This window comes from Argopecten irradians, chromosome 2 (assembly GCF_041381155.1).
Source record: "Argopecten irradians isolate NY chromosome 2, Ai_NY, whole genome shotgun sequence".
NCBI classification, from domain to species: Eukaryota; Metazoa; Mollusca; class Bivalvia; order Pectinida; family Pectinidae; genus Argopecten; species Argopecten irradians.
Window position 1 is genome coordinate 62,403,935 of NC_091135.1, and position 27,825 is coordinate 62,431,759.

Genomic DNA, 27,825 nt, shown 5'->3' on the forward strand with positions numbered 1-27,825 from the left:
CTTCTGTACATAGTGTATACGACTATAGATAGACGGATGTCGATATCTTCTGTACATAGTGTATACGACTATAGAGAGAGGGATGTCGATATCTTCTGTACATAGGGTATACGACTATAGATAGACGGATGTCGATATCTTCTGTACATAGGGACTAGGGTATACGACTATAGAGAGACGGATGTCGATATCTTCTGTACATAGGGTATACGACTATAGATAGACGGATGTCGATATCTTCTGTACATAGTGTATACGACTATAGATAGACGGATGTCGATATCTTCTGTACATAGGCTAGGGTATACGACTATAGATAGACGGATGTCGATATCTTCTGTACATAGGGTATACGACTATATACGGACTATATCTCTGACTAGGGATACGACGGATGTCGATATCTTCTGTACATAGGGTATACGACTATAGATAGACGGATGTCGATATCTTCTGTACATAGTGTATACGACTATAGAGATAGACGGATGTCGATATCTTCTGTACATAGGGTATACGACTATAGATAGACGGATGTCGATATCTTCTGTACATAGGGTATACGACTATAGATAGACGGATGTCGATATCTTCTGTACATAGGGTGTAAGACTATAGAGAGACGGATGTAGATATCTCCTGTACATAGGGTATACGACTATAGATAGACGGATGTCGATATCTTCTGTACATAGGGTATACGACTATAGAGAGACGGATGTCGATATCTTCTGTACATAGGCTAGGGTATACGACTATAGATAGACGGATGTCGATATCTTCTGTACATAGGGTATACGACTATAGATAGACGGATGTCGATATCTTCTGTACATAGGGTATACGACTATAGATAGACGGATGTCGATATCTTCTGTACATAGGCTAGGGTATACGACTATAGATAGACGGATGTCGATATCTTCTGTACATAGGGTATACGACTATAGATAGACGGATGTCGATATCTTCTGTACATATAGGTGTACATAGACGGATGTATATCTTCTGTACTATAGAGAGACGGATGTCGATATCTTCTGTACATAGGATGTAACGACTATAGATAGAGACGGATGTCGATATCTTCTGTACATAGGGTGTACGACTATAGATAGACGGATGTCGATATCTTCTGTACATAGGATGTATACGACTATAGATAGACGGATGTCGATATCTTCTGTACATAGGGTAGGGTATACGACTATAGATAGACGGATGTCGATATCTTCTGTACATAGGGTATACGACTATAGATAGACGGATGTCGATATCTTCTGTACATAGGGTATACGACTATAGATAGACGGATGTCGATATCTTCTGTACATAGGGTGTACGACTATAGATAGACGGATGTCGATATCTTCTGTACATAGGGTATACGACTATAGATAGACGGATGTCGATATCTTCTGTACATAGGGTGTAAGACTATAGAGAGACGGATGTCGATATCTTCTGTACATAGGGTGTACGACTATAGATAGACGGATGTCGATATCTTCTGTACATAGGGTGTACGACTATAGAGAGACGGATGTCGATATCTTCTGTACGACTATAGATAGACGGATATCTTCTGTACATAGGTTATGTACGACTATAGATAGACGGATGTCGATATCTTCTGTACATAGGGTGTACGACTATAGATAGACGGATGTCGATATCTTCTGTACATAGGGTATACGACTATAGATAGACGGATGTCGATATCTTCTGTACATAGGTGTAAGACTATAGAGAGACGGATGTCGATATCTTCTGTACATAGGGTATACGACTATAGATAGACGGATGTCGATATCTTCTGTACATAGGGTATACGACTATAGATAGACGGATGTCGATATCTTCTGTACATAGGGTATACGACTATAGATAGACGGATGTCGATATCTTCTGTACATAGGGTGTACGACTATAGATAGACGGATGTCGATATCTTCTGTACATAGGGTGTACGACTATAGATAGACGGATGTCGATATCTTCTGTACATAGGGTATACGACTATAGATAGACGGATGTCGATATCTTCTGTACATAGGGTATACGACTATAGATAGACGGATGTCGATATCTTCTGTACATAGGGTATACGACTATAGATAGACGGATGTCGATATCTTCTGTACATAGGTGTACGACTATAGAGAGACGGATGTCGATATCTTCTGTACATAGGTATAACGACTATAGAGAGACGGATGTCGATATCTTCTGTACATAGGGTGTATACGACTATAGATAGACGGATGTCGATATCTTCTGTACATAGGGTATACGACTATAGAGAGACGGATGTCGATATCTTCTGTACATAGGGTGTACGACTATAGATAGACGGATGTCGATATCTTCTGTACATAGGGTATACGACTATAGATAGACGGATGTAGATATCTTCTGTACATAGGGTATACGACTATAGATAGACGGATGTAGATATCTTCTGTACATAGGGTGTAGACTATAGATAGACGGATGTCGATATCTTCTGTACATAGGGTTGTAAGACTATAGAGAGACGGATGTCGATATCTTCTGTACATAGGGTGTAGACTATAGATAGACGGATGTCGATATCTTCTGTACATAGGGTATACGACTATAGATAGACGGATGTCGATATCTTCTGTACATAGGGTATACGACTATAGATAGACGGATGTCGATATCTTCTGTACATAGGGTGTACGACTATAGATAGACGGATGTCGATATCTTCTGTACATAGGGTGTAAGACTATAGATAGACGGATGTCGATATCTTCTGTACATAGGGTATACGACTATAGATAGACGGATGTCGATATCTTCTGTACATAGGGTATACGACTATAGATAGACGGATGTCGATATCTTCTGTACATAGGGTATACGACTATAGATAGACGGATGTCGATATCTTCTGTACATAGGGTATACGACTATAGATAGACGGATGTCGATATCTTCTGTACATAGGGTATACGACTATAGATAGACGGATGTCGATATCTTCTGTACATAGGGTATACGACTATAGATAGACGGATGTCGATATCTTCTGTACATAGGGTATACGACTATAGATAGACGGATGTCGATATCTTCTGTACATAGGGTGTAAGACTATAGATAGACGGATGTCGATATCTTCTGTACATAGGGTATACGACTATAGATAGACGGATGTCGATATCTTCTGTACATAGGGTATACGACTATAGATAGACGGATGTCGATATCTTCTGTACATAGGGTATACGACTATAGATAGACGGATGTCGATATCTTCTGTACATAGGGTATACGACTATAGATAGACGGATGTCGATATCTTCTGTACATAGGGTGTAAGACTATAGAGAGACGGATGTCGATATCTTCTGTACATAGGGTATACGACTATAGATAGACGGATGTCGATATCTTCTGTACATAGGGTATACGACTATAGATAGACGGATGTCGATATCTTCTGTATCTTCTGTACATAGGGTATACGACTATAGATAGACGGATGTCGATATCTTCTGTACATAGGGTATACGACTATAGAGAGACGGATGTAGATATCTTCTGTACATAGGATGTAAGACTATAGAGAGACGGATGTCGATATCTTCTGTACATAGGGTATAAGACTATAGAGAGACGGATGTAGATATCTTCTGTACATAGGGTATACGACTATAGATAGACGGATGTCGATATCTTCTGTACATACAAATGTAGGGTATAAGAGTGTAGATAGACGAAGGTCGCTATCTTCTGTACATAGGGTGTAAGACTATAGTATGTGTAGGAGTTATAATATCTGGAATAAAAAGCATGAAGTATGTTATGTCTCGGTGACGGATAATATACTTATATAAACGGGCATGTTACAATACAGATCTGAGTATGTCTCGGTGACGGAATAATATACTTATATAAACGGGCATGTTATAATACAGATCTGAGTATGTCTCTGACGGATAATATACTTATATAAACGGGCATGTTACAATACAGATCTGAGTATGTCTCGGTGACGGATAATATACTTATATAAACGGGCATGTTATAATACAGATCTGAGGTATGTCTCTGACGGATAATATACTTATATAAACGGGCATGTTACAATACAGATCAGAGTATGTCTCGGTGACGGATAATATACTTATATAAACGGGCATGTTATAATACAGATCTGAGTATGTCTCTGACGGATAATATACTTATATAAACGGGCATGTTACAATACAGATCTGAGTATGTCTCTGACGGATAATATACTTATATAAACGGGCATGTTATAATACAGATCTGAGTATGTCTCTGACGGATAATATACTTATATAAACGGGCATGTTATAATACAGATCTGAGTATGTCTCGGTGACGGATAATATACTTATATAAACGGGCATGTTATAATACAGATCTGAGTATGTCTCTGACGGATAATATACTTATATAAACGGGCATGTTACAATACAGATCTGAGTATGTCTCGGTGACGGATAATATACTTATATAAACGGGCATGTTATAATACAGATCTGAGTATGTCTCTGACGGATAATATACTTATATAAACGGGCATGTTACAATACAGATCTGAGTATGTCTCGGTGACGGATAATATACTTATATAAACGGGCATGTTATAATACAGATCTGAGTATGTCTCTGACGGATAATATACTTATATAAACGGGCATGTTACAATACAGATCCGAGTCGTGATCATAAGATAAAATTAGTGTGCGTAACGACAAGTTTTTTAAACCATTAAGTGGTAATTCCACGTTAATTGTCATACTCAGATAACATTTTGTCTCCAATGCATTTTTTAGGACATCTATCAACTAGGGCATCCATCTAACCACTGTGAAAATGTAGCAGGCCATTCAGCACATTGTTTATGCTTGATTACGTAAATAATGACCGCGTGAGTAGTACTAAGAACATTCTGTTATGACATTGTAAGTTAATTTAATAATGATAAAAATAATTAAAAACACCGACCTTTTAATATGTATATTCATTTTGTATGAAAACATGTGTTGCACTTTTCCACAAATGAACATGAATGTAATTCACACGTATAACTAATAGCCATCTGAACGATTGATCAAGCGATATTGTTCTAATAACGAAAAATGTGCGCGTACTTATGTCTGGTAGGCCTGTTTCAGCATCCTAGATATCAAAAGCCAGCTGTCAATGTGATCAAAAGCAAACTTAATTTCAATTAAACTAAATTTGTAGTTATTTCATAATTAACTTAACAACATTTTTAAAATTCAGTTTAAAGCTAGTGTTAGGCTTAGCCCTGAATAACACCAAAGTCCATCAAAGAGAAATCCCCAGCAGTAGCATAAGCCACTTTTAATTAAACAATTTACAATGTGAACGTGCGTACAAGTGGTGTCATGGCTTGTCCTCATGGGTTAACCAACAACAATTGTTTATTTTGACTATGTAGACTACTTTGCCTCAAACCTTCGGTTGTTCGTGCTATGGTAAATGTGCATGACATTGAGTCAGTTTATAAATTGTCCTTGTTTACATTGAAAGCTGCCAGAGATAGATTGCCAAGATTATTTGTTTAAATGAGGCAGAGTAATCTTAAAACTCTTCCCATACCCTCCTTATCACTAATTCACTTTCATTTCCGAAAACTTTTAAAATTGCAGAAGTTTGTTATATGTAGCATATAAACTGCATGTGGATAACTGCATTAAAATATACATACCATTCAAATTGTGTGAATATCCATGTCTAAATTGCCTACAACTTTATAGCTGGAACTTTTGGGTTTGGGTTTTAGTACGAAATAAAATCGGGACATGTTTTTGAAACATCCTATATGACGTCGCATGCTTGTCTCAGTAGACGGAAACGTCACAGCCGAGCCGGATTTATATTGGTTTATTTAAAGACAAAATTGAAAGTTTTACTTATATATGAATAGAGCCTAAAGACTCGTGCCATATTGATAATTTAACGAGTTTGATCATATCACATAGCCACTCATGTAATATATGTTCACTGTTTTCTTCGTAGCTGTAACGTTAGGAAAACGAAAGTTTATAACTTGTTTGAATGAAAAAAAAATTAGCATATACGTTAATGCGCCTGTATTTCAAAGCCGACCAAAGAAACACAATTTAAAGAGGTGACTTGTACTGAAAATACATGTAGATAGAACAAAATCATCTAGAACAGTGCAGAATTGTCTACTCGAACGACATTAAATTAGAATCTAGTCAAGAGTCTCACTGGTGGACCTAACTAGTTCTATAATAACACTCCACTGTAAGACGACAAGGGCGACGTATCTTTATCCCTACTCTTTATATACTATTTCATTTTTTCCTTCAAAATATTAGTTTTTGCTTGTTAGAATGCATTTTATTTCAAAAAATAAAGAAAAAGATCTCACAGTATACTGTATATCAAACTGCTGTTACCTATGATCTGACCACGGCGGCGACACCTGTTCACGTGGGATACCAGACAAGAGCGCCATCAGGTAACTGACCACGTGTAAAATGACACATATTGACGTCATGGTCACACCTGTGTACAACATGACAATTATCTAAATATCAAAATAATTTCTCACAGTAATTCGCCATGCGGTTGCGTTACTGTAACCGTTAAGGCAACTCATCCCTGTCGGCTTGAGGTGATCTCTCCAGCATCGAGTTGGAGTGAAGCAATACAATAAGAATTCATTTATACAGAACAATATCCTTGGTTACATGACGCAGACGCAAATAAATGTATGCATTGTTTCTTTATATATCTGTATGATTTCTCTCCTAACTTAATCGTAATGATACAACAGCTTAATTTAAAGGGAGAACAAACATGTGACATTAGGGTGTGTTAAGATTTCATATTTAGATTTTGCACAAAGAAGAAGATTACACACTATTGAAATTGTGATTTTTTTTGTTTTGTTCAAAGTAAATAAATATTTAGGAGTTAATATTGTAGTGTGATATTACATCGTAATTTATTTCGGTCAGTCGTTTTTGTGAGATCATCAATTAACATGTAGTCACGAGATTGTGGAAATATCCGCCGTAGAATTTACTCCGGAGGGGCAGAGTTTCAGTCGGTGCTCTAGAGGTCATCGAACTGGCCTTCAACACAATGTCACCTTACTACAGATGAATGACCAGATTTAGGACCAAATCATTGACCTTAAATTTGGTAAAGTCACACCTAATATCACCTTAGGTGGGTTTGAATGTGTCTCCTGATCAAAGCTAGTGCCCTTATATCACCTAGTGCGGATTCCAATATGTCACCTGAGAGTACCCTCATATCACCTAGTGCAGGTTCCAATGTGTCTCCTGACCAAAGCTAGTGTGATCATGTCACCTGGTGCGGGTTCCAATGTGTCGAATGACCCAAATTATTGCCTGCATATCACCTAGCAAAGGTCATATTGTGTCGAATGAGCCGAACTTTTGCCCTCATATCAACTAGTGCGGGTCCTAAAGTGTCGTATGACCCACACTTTTGCCCTCGTGTCACCTAGTGCGGGTTCTAATGTGTCAAATGACCGAAACTATTACCCTCATGTCACCTAGTGCAGGTCCTAATGTGTCGAATGATCCAAATATTGCTCTCATATCACCTGGTACAGGTCCTAATGTGTCGAATGATCCAAATATTGCTCTCATATCACCTGGTACAGGTCCTTATGTTTCGAATGACCGAAACTATAACCCTCATGTCACCTAGTGCAGGTCCTAATGTGTCGAATGATCAAGATATTGCCTTCATATCATATATCACCTGGTACAAGTCCTAATGTGTCGAATGATCAAGATATTGCCTTCATATCACCTGGTACAGGTCCTAATGTGTCGAATGATCAAGATATTGCCTTCATATCACCTGGTACAGGTCCTAATGTGTCGAATGATCAAGATATTGCCTTCATATCACCTGGTACAAGTCCTAATGTGTCGAATGATCAAGATATTGCCTTCATATCACCTGGTACAGGTCCTAATGTGTCGAATGATCAAGATATTGCCTTCATATCACCTGGTACAAGTCCTAATGTGTCGAATGATCAAGATATTGCCTTCATATCACCTGGTACAAGTCCTAATATGTCGAATGATCAAGATATTGCCTTCATATCACCTGGTACAGGCCCTAATGTGTCGAATGATCAAGATATTGCCTTCATATCACCTGGTACAAGTCCTAATATGTCGAATGATCAAGATATTGCCCTCATATAACCTGGTACAGGCCCTAATGTGTCGAATGATCAAGACTATAACCCTCATGTCACCTGGTACAGGCCCTAATGTGTCGAATGATCAAGATATTGCCTTCATATCACCTGGTACAAGTCCTAATGTGTCGAATGATCAAGATATTGCCTTCATATCACCTGGTACAGGTCCTAATGTGTCGAATGACCGAAACTATTACCCTCATGTCACCTAGTACAGGTCCTAATGTGTCGAATGATCAAGATATTGCCTTCATATCACCTGGTACAAGTCCTAATATGTCGAATGATCAAGATATTGCCTTCATATAACCTGGTACAGGTCCTAACGTGTCGAATGACCGAAACTATTACCCTCATGTCACCTGGTACAGGTCCTAATGTGTCGAATGACCGAAACTATTACCCTCATGTCACCTGGTACAGGTCCTAATGTGTCGAATGACCGAAACTATTACCCTCATGTCACCTGGTGTAAGTCCTAAAGTGTCGAATGACCCACACTTTTGCCCTCGTGTCACCTGGAACAGGTTCTTATGTGTCGAATGACCGAAACTATTACCCTCGTGTCACCTAGTACAGGTCCTATGTGTCTAATGATCAAGATATTGCCTTCATATCACCTGGTGTAGGTCCTAATGTGTCGAATGACCCACACTTTTGCCCTCGTGTCACCTGGTACAGGTCCTTATGTGTCGAATGACCGAAACTATTACCCTCGTGTCACCTAGTACAGGTCCCATGTGTCTAATGATCAAGATATTGCCTTCATATCACCTGGTGCAGGTCCTAATGTGTCGAATGACCCAAACTATTGCTCTCGTGTTCCCTTGTCAGATCGTGCCTTAATGTGCCTCTCGTATTTTACTGCTACATGATTAAGGATGCATTTAAAGGAAATAAATAACAAGTATGATTTTTCACTGCCATTTTTGTTCTCAATCGAAAGCTTAATAGATCTACAAAGTATATTTAAATCAAAGACTCACTCAAAATTACTATGGTATAGTTATGCAATAGAATTCCATACCGTTAAACACAAACCCGTGTACATGTATCAGACTAGACCTGGGAATACATAGATTAGGGATCAGCAGTTCGATTGTTGGTAATTGTGATTTACAATCGAGCCTTGCTATATCGAAGTCGCTTATGGAAATAACAATATTCGACATAACGAGGTAGCATCTTACAATATTGGTTCAGTATAAGAGCTGCGGGTGTGTTCGAGTGTATAACAAGGTATTATTTGTCTGTGAAACTGTTTTCCCTTCAGACAGACCTGAAATCATTACCACCCATCTTTGTTGTTAGACACCTCGTGTCAAGCCTTGCCAAGGCCTAAACTGGATGTTACAGTAACAAGGTTACTCTCTCCGTACTATGATTATATCAGCCGCCTCCTCCTAGACATCTGACAAACAAACCAGAATGTGTTACGCATTGATACATTGGAGTGTTTTGGGGGGCCCTCTTGATTAACTTGATTAATTGTATACACATGTCTTCATGGAGTCTGTGGTGAGGCTTGTTTAAATATTGGAATGTTTACAATTGAGTTTGTTCTCTTAGACCAGACGACATGAAAGTGAAAGTACATTTTGACACAGATAGTTGTCGTCCGAGTGGATAGATAACAAATAGATGTTATACTGGGCTAGTTTTTAATTGGTGAACATTGTGTCGTTTACTTTTCTGGCATCGTGACATTCAATAATAATAGCACAAAAATAGTGTCCATAAAATTTTCTTGATTTTTTTTTATAGTGCACGCCTGGCTACAAACAAAAGCAAAACAGATATAATTCCCAAAAGACCAGATTTATACAGAAGGTGTTTATTTCATACTGGATATTTGTTTTAATGACTGCCAATCATATTATTTTGACTAAAAGCACGGAGTATTTCGTGGAAATGGGATTCATATATGTAATTTGATTATACTTGAAAATTGCGCATTGTTTTTCTTGCTTTGTCACCAGACATGTTAAAAGGTTAGGTATCACGGACGATGACATAATCTTAAAATGTATTATTTATTGATAATTAATGATTTTTAAGGAAATCTTTATACTAATTATTAGATTTAGCTTTTAACTTACCTAGCCTGAAGTGTCGGTGAGCTTATACTGTCCGTCGTCCGTCTGTCCGACAACATTTCATTTAAATCACAAGTCATGAACCTATCAGCAGGTTGTTTGGTCTGAGGCAGCCATGGGGAAAGAAAAGCCAATTTTGTATAAATTATGGCGGTATCAGGGACGTTAGAGGATGTGCTAAGTAGGAGGAATTTGTTAAATATTTGTTCAATGCTCATTCTGCTTTAGGTATGACAGGATACTGTCAATATTTAGTCAGAAGCATCCATGATTAAAACATAATCATAATTGTATAGACCAATGTTCTGGACCCCAGGAATAGAAAGGCCGGTACCAAATAGCCGATATAGCACTTGAAATCCTTCTTCTGCTGTAGGAACGAAGGGCTTTGTTTAAATTTGATTTTAGGTTTCCTAAATTGACTGAAATGGAATCACTTTTGTATAAAAAAATATCTCAATCTTCAGGAGGGACGGGGCCAATAGGAAAATCATTAAAATCTGTTGCTGTAGAATTGACAAAATATTTCGATTGCATTTGGTATAATTAATTTTACATAAAACAAGGAACTTGGCCCCAACGAGTGGAAGTTATGAAGCACAAGAAAATAAATTTTAAAATCATTTTAAAATGCCTTCACAACTACTGGAAGTGCCACTATATCCATATAGTAATATTTTTGAGCTTTAGGAACACTTCACCAAACAATACTCGACTATGGCATGGCAGATCAGTGCTGTAGACCCTCTGGGCCTCCGGCTTTAATTTAATTAATTCGTATGTTTATTGTTTAATCTCAATCTCACATGGGGCTAAAGTGTATTTCTTGTTTCTTGGTTGATGGCCAAGTGGTTAATAGGGCCTTTATAAGCCATGCTAATAACCATACCAGATATACTTCAAATTTAAAGCTCTCTATTGTTAGATACATACACTGCTAGAAACCGAAGGTATCTATTTGGGCATTGTAAGGGGAAAATGTGGATGCAAACAATTTATACGATTGTCTTCAGAAAGTATTACAATTTGGATAGCGTCACGTTAGCCACAAAGGTCATGATGGCCATCAAAAGCAACTTTTTAGGGGCTCATACATATATAATGTGTTTTCTTTTGAAATATTGTTAAAGTCTTCATCTGTTTTCCTCTCTCCAACCGCTGTGTTGTCAATGTCTCGGCCAACAAACAACGATAACGAGAAAGACATGGAATATGTCCTCAATGGGCCCGTGATCGTCATAAAAACGAATAAAAAAACAAACTTATTAACCTGGATATGTAGGCTCTTTAAATTATAGACGTCGTGAAGTAAAAATTCTTTAGCATCTATCTGAATGAACATGTCCGTAAACTTTCTACGTTATAAAGATTAAAATAAACATACAATTTTTGTAGGAAGGTATAATTGAACAATTGTACAGTGTCACAGCTACCTGTTTCAAAAAGATCTTCCATAAATTCAACTTCGTATCAAATGACCAATTCAGCTTTCTGAGTGACAGTATAGGTTCCCAGAGATCTAATGTCTATGAGCAGACACAAGTATTACTGACAATCGATTACATCAGGTAGCCTCAGAGATTTATTTCCAGAACCCTATATAAATGACGTAGATCAAATCATTTTGTTCAATTTCACTTTTAAGTACTGCAAAATGACTCCATGCAATAAATTTGCATAATAAACATGGTTGTCAACCAATGAATGCCAACGCATTAGCACACTTATTTATACATATACCATCTTGTTTGATGTTTGATTAAATATCAACGAAGACTAAATTCACAGGTAGTAGATGCACAATTATATGATTTTATTACGATTCTAAATATGGACGTTCACTACATGCACACAGTAAGCAAAATGGCAACAGCTGCTGCTATACCATCCCATTTCACCATGGCATTCCATTATGATATATCATTCATAATATACTTATGTATATTCTAAATTAAACAATTCTACTACAATAATATCAGTCCAATACATTGTAGAGCATTGTTAAAATGTAAGTGTTTTTCGGAAATCGGAATTAGAAATCAACTTCTGTTGATTACATTAAAATTGAAAACATATTTGTTCAGTTCAAATCATAAGACTCTTTAATATGTTGATATGAAGGATAGGGATATTCTATCCGAGGGTCACTTATTGTAGTAAAACCCGAGGCTTGCCGAGCGTTTACATTATTTTGTGATCCCGAGGTTAGAATATCCCTATCCTTTATATCCACCTATGAAAGAGTATTTTTCTCTCATACCTCGACGTTTTATTGCAATTTTGCTGCTATGATTTTTCGCCATTTTGAAAAAGGTTCGAAAAAAACCACAACTGCAAGTCAATTCTCCATACATAAAAATAGCTTGTTATTTCAACGCAAATTCCGTTGTTTGTATCTTAGTAAATCCACTCCCGTTTCTAAAACAAAATGTTAAAATTATACCGAGAAATAGTAATTTTGTTGAAGCAGTGACGTCAGAGGCTTTATTGCATAGGTAGCCATGAATACATGAATACACCCGTAGGTATGAGAGAAAATATCATATCAATGAAGTAAATTACTTTACAGCACATGCCATTTGTGGCAATTGAGTCTTCAATATTTTGGCGAATGCCACAATTGAATTACACAGGAAAGTGTCCTATGGCCGTTGTTTTTTTTTAAATGGCTTGCTACCACTTCATCTGAAAACATCAGTTTTCATAGAGTGAAACAGTGTATCGTTGTAATCACAATAATTGCATCCATGCGCATTTTTATCCTAATCATAAATATGTTTTCAAAACAAAAACATGCTTTCCAATGTATCAATATATTTAATGTTTGTATATGGAGGATCTTGTATAAGTGTTTATTTCAAATAAACTGTTTTTAAGAAGCTCGTTGCTAAATCACTATTATTTTATTATTATTTTTTTTTTTGACTTTCACGAGTCTTGAGACACGTTTCATGAGAAAATAGATAACAGAAATATAATGTGTTTTATATGTATTACCAACTGTTCTAAACGATAGTCGATGTCACCACAGCGTCTACCTAATATTGTCACCACAGCGTCTACCTAATATTGTCACCACAGCGTCTACCTAATATTGTCACCACAGCGTCTACCTAATATTGTCACCACAGTGATTACCTAATATTGTCACCACAGCGTCTACCTAATATTGTCACAACAGTGATTACCTAATATTGTCACAACAGTCTACCTAATATTGTCACCCACAGCGTCTACCTAATATTGTCACCACAGCGTCTACCTAATATTGTCACAACAGTGATTACCTAATATTGTCACCCACAGCGTCTACCTAATATTGTCACAACAGTGATTACCTAATATTGTCACCACAGCGTCTACCTAATATGTCACACAGCGTCTACCTAATATTGTCACCACAGCGTCTACCTAATATTGTCACCACAGCGTCTACCTAATATTGTCACCACAGTGATTACCTAATATTGTCACCACAGCGTCTACCTAATATTGTCACCACAGCGTCTACCTAATATTGTCAGGTTACCACAGCGTCTACCTAATATTGTCACCACAGCGTCTACCTAATATGTCACCACAGCGCGTCTACCTAATATTGTCACCACAGCGTCTACCTAATATTGTCACCACAGCGTCTACCTAATATTGTCACCACAGCGTCTACCTAATATTGTCACCACAGCGTCTACCTAATATTGTCACCACAGTGATTACCTAATATTGTCACCACAGCGTCTACCTAATATTGTCACCACAGCGTCTACCTAATATTGTCACCACAGTAATATTGTCTACCTAATATTGTCACCACAGTGATTACCTAATATTGTCACCACAGCGTCTACCTAATATTGTCACCACAGCGTCTACCTAATATTGTCACCACAGCGTCTACCTAATATTGTCACCACAGCGTCTACCTAATATTGTCACCACAGCGTCTACCTAATATTGTCACCACAGCGTCTACCTAATATTGTCACCACAGCGTCTACCTAATATTGTCACCACAGCGTTACCTAATATTGTCACCACAGCGTCTACCTAATATTGTCACCACAGCGTCTACCTAATATTGTCACCACAGCGTCTACCTAATATTGTCACACACGTTACCTAATATTGTCACCACAGCGTCTACCTAATATTGTCACCACAGCGTCTACCTAATATTGTCACCACAGCGTCTACCTAATATTGTCACCACAGCGTCTACCTAATATTGTCACCACAGCGTCTACCTAATATTGTCACCACAGCGTCTACCTAATATTGTCACCACAGCGTCTACCTAATATTGTCACCACAGCGTCTACCTAATATTGTCACCACAGCGTCTACCTAATATTGTCACCACAGCGTCTACCTAATATTGTCACCACAGCGTCTACCTAATATTGTCACCACAGCGTCTACCTAATATCACCACAGGTACCACCACAGCGTCTACCTAATATTGTCACCACAGCGTCTACCTAATATTGTCACCACAGCGTCTACCTAATATTGTCACCACAGCGTCTACCTAATATTGTCACCACAGCGTCTACCTAATATTGTCACACACTGCGCGTCTACCTAATATTGTCACCACAGCGTCTACCTAATATTGTCACCACAGCGTCTACCTAATATTGTCACCACAGCGTCTACCTAATATTGTCACACAGCGTCTACCTAATATTGTCACCACAGCGTCTACCTAATATTGTCACCACAGTGATTACCTAATATTGTCACCACAGCGTCTACCTAATATTGTCACCACAGCGTCTACCTAATATTGTCACCACAGTGATTACCTAATATTGTCACCACAGCGTTACCTAATATTGTCACCACAGGTACCTAATATTGTCACCACAGCGTCTACCTAATATTGTCACCACAGCGTCTACCTAATATTGTCACCACAGCGTCTACCTAATATTGTCACCACAGCGTCTACCTAATATTGTACACAACCAATATTGTCACCACAGGTTACCTAATATTGTCACCACAGCGTCTACCTAATATTGTCACCACAGCGTTACCTAATATTGTCACCACAGCGTCTACCTAATATGTGTCACCACAGCGTCTACCTAATATTGTCACCACAGCGTCTACCTAATATTGTCACCACAGCGTCTACCTAATATTGTCACCACAGCGTCTACCTTAATATTGTCACCACAGCGTCTACCTAATATTGTCACCACAGCGTCTACCTAATATTGTCACCACAGCGTCTACCTAATATTGTCACCACAGCGTCTACCTAATATTGTCACCACAGCGTCTACCTAATATTGTCACCACAGCGTCTACCTAATATTGTCACCACAGCGTCTACCTAATATTGTCACCACAGCGTCTACCTAATATTGTCACCACAGCGTCTACCTAATATTGTCACCACAGCGTCTACCTAATATTGTCACCACAGCGTCTACCTAATATTGTCACCCACAGCGTCTACCTAATATGTCACCACAGCGTCTACCTAATATTGTCACCACAGCGTCTACCTAATATTGTCACCACAGCGTCTACCTAATATATTGTCACCACAGCGTCTACCTAATATTGTCACCACAGCGTCTACCTAATTTGTCACCACAGCGTCTACCTAATATTGTCACCACAGCGTCTACCTAATATTGTCACCACAGCGTCTACCTAATATTGTCACCACAGCGTCTACCTAATATTGTCACCACAGCGTCTACCTAATATTGTCACCACAGCGTCTACCTAATATTGTCACCACAGCGTCTACCTAATATTGTCACCACAGCGTCTACCTAATATTGTCACCACAGCGTCTACCTAATATTGTCACCACAGCGTCTACCTAATATTGTCACCACAGCGTCTACCTAATATTGTCACCACAGCGTCTACCTAATATTGTCACCACAGCGTCTACCTAATATTGTCACCACAGCGTCTACCTAATATCGTCATCACAGCGTCTACCTAATATTGTCACCACAGCGTCTACCTAATATTGTCACCACAGCGTCTACCTAATATTGTCACCACAGCGTCTACCTAATATTCAGTTACATTTCAACGTGCTAAAATCGCGCCCTCCGCTGGATCATTGCAACTGGCATTATAAATACTAATTAATTCAGATAACTTTTAAAATTTTGTCACTCGCTGAGGCTCGGAAAAAATGAAAATGAAAATAAAAATATCTAAAACTCGTAAGATTAAATTTTATATGAAATGAATACTAATATAAGATCCTATATTTATTTACAAGATGTTGCCATTTTATCCAATTAGAATCATAGAAAGTCTAGCGATTGCGTATTTGAAAACTACTCATTCGATTTGCAAAATGCCATAAAACAATTACCATAAATGATTGCTCACATTATATTTTGAATACAAATATAGCAATCATTTTTCACACTTTCACATTTTCCTCAATATAATAATTGCATGTTTCCCCGAAATAAACATCTTCGAGCAATATAAAACAACGTACTTAGTTATAACATACAGACGAAAACCTGCAGGTCTATCATATGTAGTTATAGTTCCCATCTTCATGGGTCAATAAGCTAAACAAAAAACCTTCACCATAAGGGCACATATTCTACAAACCTGAAATATCTATCCGTGACTTTTAATCCGAAACAAAACACTTTTGTGGTGGATAACATTTGTGTCGTAAATATAAGAGTTGTTAAGAGCAATTTTAACACATGCTAATACTTATTTGCATTTCGTGAAGTTCAATTTTTCAAATATCCATATTAATCGAAATCCAAGGTTGTCGTGGTTGTTTTTTCAATCCGCTTCATTGATATTCTCTTAAAGCAATTTCGAAATTTCAGCAAATCGTTGAGCGATTTTCTAAATTGCGCACTGAGACAAACATAAATCCAGAAATTTACAAGGAAACTTACGTACACAAGAACGTTGAGAATGACGGCGAGGTATAACGTAGTCATAGGGCTAAATAATGTATTATCATAAAACAAGATTGCGAATACCATTCCGTTCGGAAGTTCCACCAATATAAACATGATGACAAGGATGATAATCATCTGGGATGTTCGTTTGATCTGCCGGAAGTCACGGCGCTCACGTTCGTTTTCTTCATGGGCATGTAAAAGTAATATCCGCTTTGATTCCGTTTTCAACTTCCGGACGAGGAGAAATGTTGTCACTATCAACAGGGTACAAGGCACCAACTGGCCAAGGGCACACCGGAAAATATTGACAAGTCGTTCGTATTTTTCCGATATATCTGGATTATCATGACAAAGGCACAGGTCTTGAGTAAATCCGTTTTCGTCAACAACCCTGATGTAATCGTAGTTTGTATAGAGAAATCGCGGGGTGTACATTGCGACTGCGAGAAACAGACTCCCGAAAACGCTGAAGAAGGACACCCGAATCGTGCATAATCTTGGCCCCACAAAGGGGTGTGCGATAACTATATAGCGCTGAATTCCTAAACACGTGGTTATCCAAACCGAGGCTGTATGGAATAAGGAGCTCAAATGAGACAGATAGTCGTAAAAATAACACATAGGATAATCCATGGGAGTGTCAGCATGTCCCAAGCCATATATATACACATAGATATAACTTATAGCCCCCGCAGATAACGTGTCGCTCATAGCTAGGGCGATTAAAAGTATAGTGGTTGGGGACCGCATCTTCTTTCGGGCAAACACCGCAATGACAAGAATGTTCGTAATCAGTGTCACACCAAATATCATGGGACAAAGTACACCATACACACCGAACGCAAACGGATATGCGTGAGGTAAACATGTTTCGTTTTCAAAGTTTCTGTTGATGGGTACAGTGATATTTTTACTAGTATTTCCGGCATCCGCCTGAAATTCCTGATAACCTCCAACTGTCATACTGAAAGGTTTCGTATTTCTGTCCTATCGTCAAAACTTTTGATATCTTAGAGAAGACGGAATGTGGACTGAATATGTCCTAGCATATTCCGTGAAAACGAAGTCCGATGATGTTAGAAAATATAAGTATTACGTAAACAACAATGTGCATCAAACCTTGCAAACATTTTCCATATCATATGACCAATGTTACATAATTATTTACCTGATAGTTATACGAAGTCCAAACTCTATCAATGTCCTTTTGAATGTGTTCCAATATTTGCAGACGAATCCGTGTACCTTTAACTGTATCCTCACATGATTCCGCGGAATTTAGGTTTCATTAGCTGATGTAATTTGGCCTAAAACCTAAAGCTCCGTGTTCCCACTTCCTAGGTCACCCGCCGAGTGCGGCAATCTGCTGCTAGAGACTGAATCAAAGGCCTATGGAAGCGTTCCTACAAATAGTACGTTCAATCAATAGAGGGTATTCCTAGTAAAACAACCAGTCCGTAAATGTAGAGAGATATTACACCAAGTTATTGTCTATAACTACAGCATCTGTCCCTAAATGTCCACTGAATGGTTTGTCATCTGTCACATGACCTCGTTAGTAGTGTGTATTTACCCTCCAGGTCCTACTATATACATAGGCATGACCCGCGCACGGCCGATATCCAAGTTGTGCGTACACAGTTCTGACAATTGCCGCTGAATCTGTTACTCATGAAATCATCATTAAGTTTAACTCTCCAAACATTCTTTATAAAACTCAGTCATTCACCACATTTAATTAATCTTATCCATTAATTTAAATAATTATTTTTTTACTGAAAAAAGTAATATTGTTTTCCATGAGTTTTGTTTTATCTTGTGATATTTGTTCAATGACTTCCAGAAATCATCCCCATCGGTTTAGCTATTATATCCCGTGAAACTTTATGTAAATCTAGTCCGTGCTCATGAAATCCATGCTTTCATTGATATTTGGTCCATCCAGCGCCACCACAGACTAGTGGAAATCTGGATATAATACTAACACTATACATAATATATATTCATTTTTAAGTCTTAATTTTTTAGTTTTACAGGTTTACATGATTAATATTTGTATTGTCTACCATGGTTTATATTTATATTGTCTACCATGCCTTATATTTGTAATATTTACTATAGTCTATATTTTCAATGTCTACCAAGGTTTATATTTGTATAATCAACCATACCGTATATTTGTATTATCAACCATACCGTATATTTGTATTGTTTACCATAGTCTATATTTTCAATGTCTACCAAGGTTTATATTATCAACCATACCGTATATTTGTATTGCTTATCATGGTTTATATTTGTATTGTCTACAAAGGTTTATATTTGTATTATCAACCATACCGTATATTTGCATTGTTTACCATGGTTTATATTTGTATTATCTACCTTGGTTTATATTTGTATTGTCTACAAAGGTTTATATTTGTATTGTCTTCAAAGGTTTATATTTGTATTGTCTACCAAGGTTTATATTTTTATTTTCAACCATGGTTTATATTTGTATTGTCTACCATGAATTATATTTGTATTGTTTACCATGATTTATATTTGTATTATCTACTATGATTTATATTTGCATTGTTTATTATGGTGTATATTTGTATTGTCTATCAAGATACATATTTGTATTGTCTACCAAGGTATATATTTGTATTGTCTGTCATTGTATATATTTGTATTGTCTACCAAGATACATATTTGTATTGTTTACCATGATTTATATTTGTATTGTCTGTCATGGTTTATATTTGTATTGTCTATCATGGTTTGTCTTCCAAGGTATATATTTGTATTGTCAACCATGGTGTATATTTGTATTGTCTACCAAGGTATATATTTGTATTGTCTAGAATGGTTTATATTTGTATTGTTTACCAAGGTATATATTTGTATTGTCTACCATGGTGTATATTTGTATTGTCTACCATGGTATATATTTGTATTGTCTACCAAGGTATATATTTGTATTGTCTACCATGGTTTATATTTTTATTGTCTACCAAGATATATATTTGTATTGTCTACCATGGTTTATATTTGTATTGTCTACCATGGTGTATATTTGTATTATTTACCATGGTTTATATTTGTATTATCTACCAAGGTATATATTTGTATCGTCTACCATGGTGTATATTTGTATTGTCTACCATGGTTTATATTTGTATTGTTTATCATGGTATATATTTGTATTGTTTACCATGGTTTATATTTGTATTGTTTACCATGGTGTATATTTGTATTATCTACCATGATTTATTTTTGTATTGTCTACCAAGGTATATATTTGTATTGTTTACCATGATTTATATTTGTATTGTTTACCATGATTTATGTTTGTTTTGTCTACCATAGTTTATATTTGTATTGTTTACCATGGTTTATATTTGTATTGTCTACAATGGTTTATATTTGTATTGTCTACCATGATTTATATTTGCATTGTTTATTATGATTTATATTTGTATTGTCTACCAAGGTATGGATTTGTATTGTCTACCAACCATGGTTTATATTTGTATTGTTTACCATGGTTTATATTTGTATTGTTTACCATGTTGTATATTTGTATTATCTACCATGATTTATATTTGTATTGTTTACCATGATTTATATTTGTATTGTCTACAAAGGTTTATATTTGTATTGTCTACAAAGGTTTCTATTTGTATTGTCTACAAAGGTTTATATTTGTATTGTCTACAAAGGTTTATATTTGTATTGTCTACAATGGTTTACATTTGTATTGTTTACCATGGTTTATATTTGTATTGTTTACCATGGTTTATATTTGTATTGTTTACCATGGTTTATATTTGTATTGTTTACCATGGTTTATATTTGTATTGTTTACCATGATTTATATTTGTATTGTCTACAAAGGTTTATATTTGTATTGTCTACCAAGATATATATTTGTATTGTCTACAAAGGTTTATAATTTTATTGTCTACAAAGGTTTATATTTGTATTGTTTACCATGGTGTATATTTGTATTGTCTACCATGATTTATATTTGTATTGTCTACCATGATTTATATTTGTATTGTTTACCATGATTTATATTTGTATTGTCCACAAAGGTTTATATTTGTATTGTCTACCAAGATATATATTTGTATTGTCTACAAAGGTTTATAATTTTATTGTCTACAAAGGTTTATATTTGTATTGTTTACCATGGTGTATATTTGTATTGTCTACCATGATTTATATTTGTATTGTCTACCATGATTTATATTTGTATTGTTTACAATGGTTTATATTTGTATTGTCTACAATGGTTTATATTTGTATTGTTTACCATGATTTATATTTGTATTGTCTACCAAGATATATTCTTGTATTGTCTACCAAGATATATATTTGTTTTGTCTACCATGATTTATATTTGTATTGTCTACCATGGTGTATATTTGTATTGTCTACCATGGTTTATATTTGTATTGTTTATCATGGTATATATTTGTATTGTTTACCATGGTTTATATTTGTATTGTTTACCATGGTTTATATTTGTATTGTTTACCATGATTTATATTTGTATTGTTTCATGGTTATATTTGTATTGTTTACCATGGTTATATTTGTATTGTTTACCATGGTTTATATTTGTATTGTTTACCATGGTTTATATTTGTATTGTCTACCATGATTTATTTTTGTATTGTCTACCAAGGTATATATTTGTATTGTTTACCATGATTTATATTTGTATTGTTTACCATGATTTATGTTTGTTTTGTCTACCATAGTTTATATTTGTATTGTTTACCATGGTTTATATTTGTATTGTCTACAATGGTTTATATTTGTATTGTCTACCATGATTTATATTTGCATTGTTTATTATGATTTATATTTGTATTGTCTACCAAGGTATGGATTTGTATTGTCTACCAACCATGGTTTATATTTGTATTGTTTACCATGGTTTATATTTGTATTGTTTACCATGTTGTATATTTGTATTATCTACCATGATTTATATTTGTATTGTTTACCATGATTTATATTTGTATTGTCTACAAAGGTTTATATTTGTATTGTCTACAAAGGTTTCTATTTGTATTGTCTACAAAGGTTTATATTTGTATTGTCTACAAAGGTTTATATTTGTATTGTCTACAATGGTTTACATTTGTATTGTTTACCATGGTTTATATTTGTATTGTTTACCATGGTTTATATTTGTATTGTTTACCATGGTTTATATTTGTATTGTTTACCATGATTTATATTTGTATTGTCCACAAAGGTTTATATTTGTATTGTCTACCAAGATATATATTTGTATTGTCTACAAAGGTTTATAATTTTATTGTCTACAAAGGTTTATATTTGTATTGTTTACCATGGTGTATATTTGTATTGTCTACCATGATTTATATTTGTATTGTCTACCATGATTTATATTTGTATTGTTTACCATGATTTATATTTGTATTGTCCACAAAGGTTTATATTTGTATTGTCTACCAAGATATATATTTGTATTGTCTACAAAGGTTTATAATTTTATTGTCTACAAAGGTTTATATTTGTATTGTTTACCATGGTGTATATTTGTATTGTCTACCATGATTTATATTTGTATTGTCTACCATGATTTATATTTGTATTGTTTACAATGGTTTATATTTGTATTGTCTACAATGGTTTATATTTGTATTGTTTACCATGATTTATATTTGTATTGTCTACCAAGATATATTCTTGTATTGTCTACCAAGATATATATTTGTTTTGTCTACCATGATTTATATTTGTATTGTCTACCAACCATGGTTTATATTTGTATTGTCTACCATGGTTTATATTTGTATTGTTTACCATGGTATATATTTGTATTGTTTACCATGGTTTATATTTGTATTGTTTACCATGGTGTATATTTGTATTATCTACCATGATTTATATTTGTATTGTCTACCAAGGTATATATTTGTATTGTTTACCATGATTTACATTTGTATTGTCTACAAAGGTTTATATTTGTATTGTCTACAAAGGTTTATATTTGTATTGTCTACAAAGGTTTATATTTGTATTGTCTACAAAGGTTTATATTTGTATTGTCTACAAAGGTTTATATTTGTATTGTCTACCAAGGTATATATTTGTATTGTCTACAATGGTTTACATTTGTATTGTTTACCATGGTTTATATTTGTATTGTTTACCATGGTGTATATTTGTATTATCTACCATGATTTATATTTGTATTGTCTACCAAGGTATATATTTGTATTGTTTACCATGATTTACATTTGTATTGTCTACAAAGGTTTATATTTGTATTGTCTACAAAGGTTTATATTTGTATTGTCTACAAAGGTTTATATTTGTATTGTCTACAATGGTTTACATTTGTATTGTTTACCATGGTTTATATTTGTATTGTTAACCATGGTTTATATTTTTATTGTTTACCATGGTTTATATTTGTATTGTTTACCATGGTTTATATTTGTATTGTTTACCATGATTTATATTTGTATTGTCTACAAAGGTTTATATTTGTATTGACTACCAAGATATATATTTGTGTTGTCTACAAAGGTTTATATTTGTATTGTTTACCATGGTGTATATTTGTATTGTCTACCATGATTTATATTTGTAGTGTCTTCCATGATTTATATTTGTATTGTTTACAATGGTTTATATTTGTATTGTCTACAATGGTTTATATTTGTATTGTTTACCATGATTTATATTTGTATTGTCTACCAAGATATATATTTGTATTGTCTACCAAGATATATATTTGTTTTGTCTACCATGATTTATATTTGTATTGTCTACCAACCATGGTTTATATTTGTTTTGTTTACCATGGTTTATATTTGTATTGTCTACCAAGAAATATATTTGTATTGTCTACCAAGGTATATATTTGTATTGTCTAGAATGGTTTATATTTGTATTGTTTACCATGGTTTATATTTGTTTTGTCTAGAATGGTTTATATTTATATTGTTTACCATGGTATGTATCTGTATTGTCTATCATGGTTTATATTTGTATTGTCTACAATGTTTTACGTTTGTATTTTTCAATAATTCCTTAAACCTACCTTCAAATTTTCCTTCTTATTTTTTTGTTTTCTAATGTGCTTTAGATTTGTGTCGTCTTACATGCTTTAAATTTGTATTGTCTTACACGCTTTAAATTTGTATTGTCTTACACGCTTTAAATTTGTATTGTCTTACACGCTTTAAATTTGTATTGTCTTACACGCTTTAAATTTGTATTGTCTTACACGCTTTAAATTTGTATTGTCTTACACGCTTTAAATTTGTATTGTCTTACACGCTTTAAATTTGTATTGTCTTACACGCTTTAAATTTGTATTGTCTTACACGCTTTAAATTTGTATTGTCTTACACGCTTTAAATTTGTATTGTCTTACACGCTTTAAATTTGTATTGTCTTACACGCTTTAAATTTGTATTGTCTTACACGCTTTAAATTTGTATTGTCTTACACGCTTTAAATTTGTATTGTCTTACACGCTTTAAATTTGTATTGTCTTACACGCTTTAAATTTGTATTGTCTTACACGCTTTAAATTTGTATTGTCTTACACGCTTTAAATTTGTATTGTCTTACACGCTTTAAATTTGTATTGTCTTACATGCTTTAAATTTGTATTGTCTTACACGCTTTAAATTTGTATTGTCTTACACGCTTTAAATTTGTATTGTCTTACACGCTTTAAATTTGTATTGTCTTACACGCTTTATATTTGTATTGTCTTACACGCTTTAAATTTGTATTGTCTTACACTTACACGCTTTAAATTTGTATTGTCTTACACGCTTCATAATTTCGTTACCATGCATGCTTTATATTTTTGTTGTGTCATATGGACTTTATATCGTTTTGTGTAAGCTGTTTTTATTTGTCTACCATGCGTTATATTTGTATTGGTCAATACTACCGTAAATGTACCTACTTCACATAGCTGTAACACTTTGTATTGATGCTGTCTCACATATAGTCATCAAATATGGCATGAAATGCAAGGTGGATATTTACCAAGGAGTTCCGGATAGCTAGTTTTGTCTGACATCTTCTATCGATTGACATTATGAGGTATTAGCAGTTTCTTCGTCCATATCCCTAATATACCTCAGAAAAAGATGGCCGGAGATAGAATAGGAACAAATTGATCGAAAACGTTTTAGGAGACCATCCTCCACTTAATATATAAGAATACGTCTAACGAGTTTGATTGTTTGCCGCTTCATGGCAATGATTGGTTGGTGTAAACTTGCTTTATCATATCTATAGTTGGCAATCGTGTCGCGTTGAAATGTTTCGTAATAATACTTGTTCGCCTTTTTCTCACCTTCCAGGATTAGATTTTACCTAATGTGAATATGGATACTTTGTGTAAGCCCTCGGAACATCAATAAAGGTAACCAGAGTTGGACCATGTCTAGTCCCTACAGCATTCCACCGGATTAATGTCACCCACCTCCGCTCAACCAATGTTTGTACGATTCTCTACATCCTATCAGTACATGGAGCGGCCATGTATCTAGATAAATGTCCATCTTATCTTGTGTATCGTTGGTCAGCTGGCGTTGCGTTGCTCCTGTGTTCCTGTACGCCTGCTGTGTATGTAAAGGTATGCCTCTTCACCCCAGCCTGGAAGCTGAAGTAGCGGAAATTGTATTGTGCCAAGTCGGCACCAATTACATCTTCCATACTTGACTGTCTAGTTCAGCCCATCAACAGTGGAATAAATGTACAGATGATTGGGGGATATCATATATTACAGTTGGAGATATTGGTGTTGAGGTTAGGTATGATAGAACTCGTCATAACAAGTATTAGCCTATCAAAAGGCTAAGTGGGCTACGCGGAAACTAAACCCTTTGGAAATTAAACAATGATATAATGATATTGCTTAGCAATTTCAGTTGTTCTGTTGGAAACCATTTGATATTTTGTGAGCTTGTGTTAATGCACGGTAGCCAAGTCAGACTAACAGTTTTAATTATAGTTTTTATACAGAGTTTGCTAAGCTAAATAAAAAAGAACAAAGAAAATATTGAACTTATCTTCATATGTTTCTGTGTTTTTCTATGTTCCGTTTTATTCCGATTTTATTATGCACTGTCATTCTGCATTCCACATTTTAGTATGTTCCGTGTTCCGTCAATTAACATATGCATTGTCTGATATTCATTGTTACATGATGGTGATCTAAATAAGAAATAATAAAGTGATGTCTCTAACATGGTATACTACTACATATATATTTGTTCCAGCTGTAAATGGAACCAGATTTCATGAAAATGCCGGATTAATTTCTAGAAAATCCTAATTCAGAATACTTCTACCGCGAATGCTTGCTCTACACTGAAATCTGAACGGATGCAACCACTGTGTGACCAGGAGTGGTTAAGCGGGTTCCGTGTGCTTCCTTTTTTACCCCATTCAAAATATATTTGTTATTTTTCAATATTTAAGAGTAAAAGATAAAAGCGCTAAATTCAAATAATGTAAAAATAAAGTGACAAAGTGTATCATTCCATACATTAATGCTTGATATTTTAGTTACCACGAACCTATTTGAAAATCTCATAACTTCTTTAATCTATGTCGAAACCACTCCAACAATATTAGAGGTATAAGCTTCACCAGATAATTTAGAATCGTTACGGCGTGTCTAACATCTAACGGCCTATAGGCGATATACCCGTTGCTGAGGCAAATTTTCAAAGTCTGGAATTTGACAATATAAAACATTTTGATAACATCATGACATATACATGAATACTAATATTAACAAAATTAGTTGCCAAACACATTAAAACAAGTATTTACATCTAAAAACGTAAATTCCCACAGCTGTGAAAAAATATCTAACTGATAGCGGTGTCCGGTTAATAGAAAATACGGATTTCAATATCAATAAAACGCTTGTTCCCCATGAACTATAACTTGTATGCTGTTCGCCTGATTCACTCATTCTGTTATTTATATCAACTGATCGGCCATATTTGAAAATGGATATAAAATGGTGTTGATATGGATATATTTATGTGTAAAACACTTAAATCATGGTTTGAATAAATGATTTACATGTTTAAATGGGATTTATATTATTTAAATAAGAGAGACAAGGTGAGTTGCGATCTGTTGAAATCAGGAACAAAACTTTCTGTAATGTATCGACGGTAAATACTACAAGCACATGCCCATCACAATATTGATCCAAATGTCTATGTTACCGTTGTATGAGCGATCATTATCACTAACACCTGTGATAAATCAAAGGTACACACTTGATAAACATGTCTAGCATCTTACGGAAATATGACGTTGCAACATGGAGGAATAATTAATTTTGTGTAACAGGACGAGAGTAGTGTGCCACCAGCTGGGCTCGAACCCGCGACCCCGGACTTACTTGTCCGCCGCTCTACCGATTAAGTTAAAGAGAAAATTGCCTTTACCGCGAAGCTAGAAGGCGACCGTATCACTATTTACCTGCTGCAGTTGTGAAGTGATGGTAACGAATTTTCTGGATATT

The 27,825-nt window shown here is 35.1% G+C and overlaps 1 protein-coding gene across 1 annotated transcript; it reads right to left on the reverse strand.

Moving 5' to 3' along the window:
* Positions 1–15,973: 15,973 nt before the first annotated feature.
* On the reverse strand, positions 15,974–18,833 carry LOC138317051 (sex peptide receptor-like). The gene has a single exon (XM_069258674.1). The coding sequence runs from the start codon at positions 18,234–18,236 to the stop codon at positions 17,112–17,114; it is 1,125 nt and encodes a 374-aa protein (XP_069114775.1). The 5' UTR covers positions 18,237–18,833; the 3' UTR covers positions 15,974–17,111.
* Positions 18,834–27,825: the final 8,992 nt, after the last annotated feature.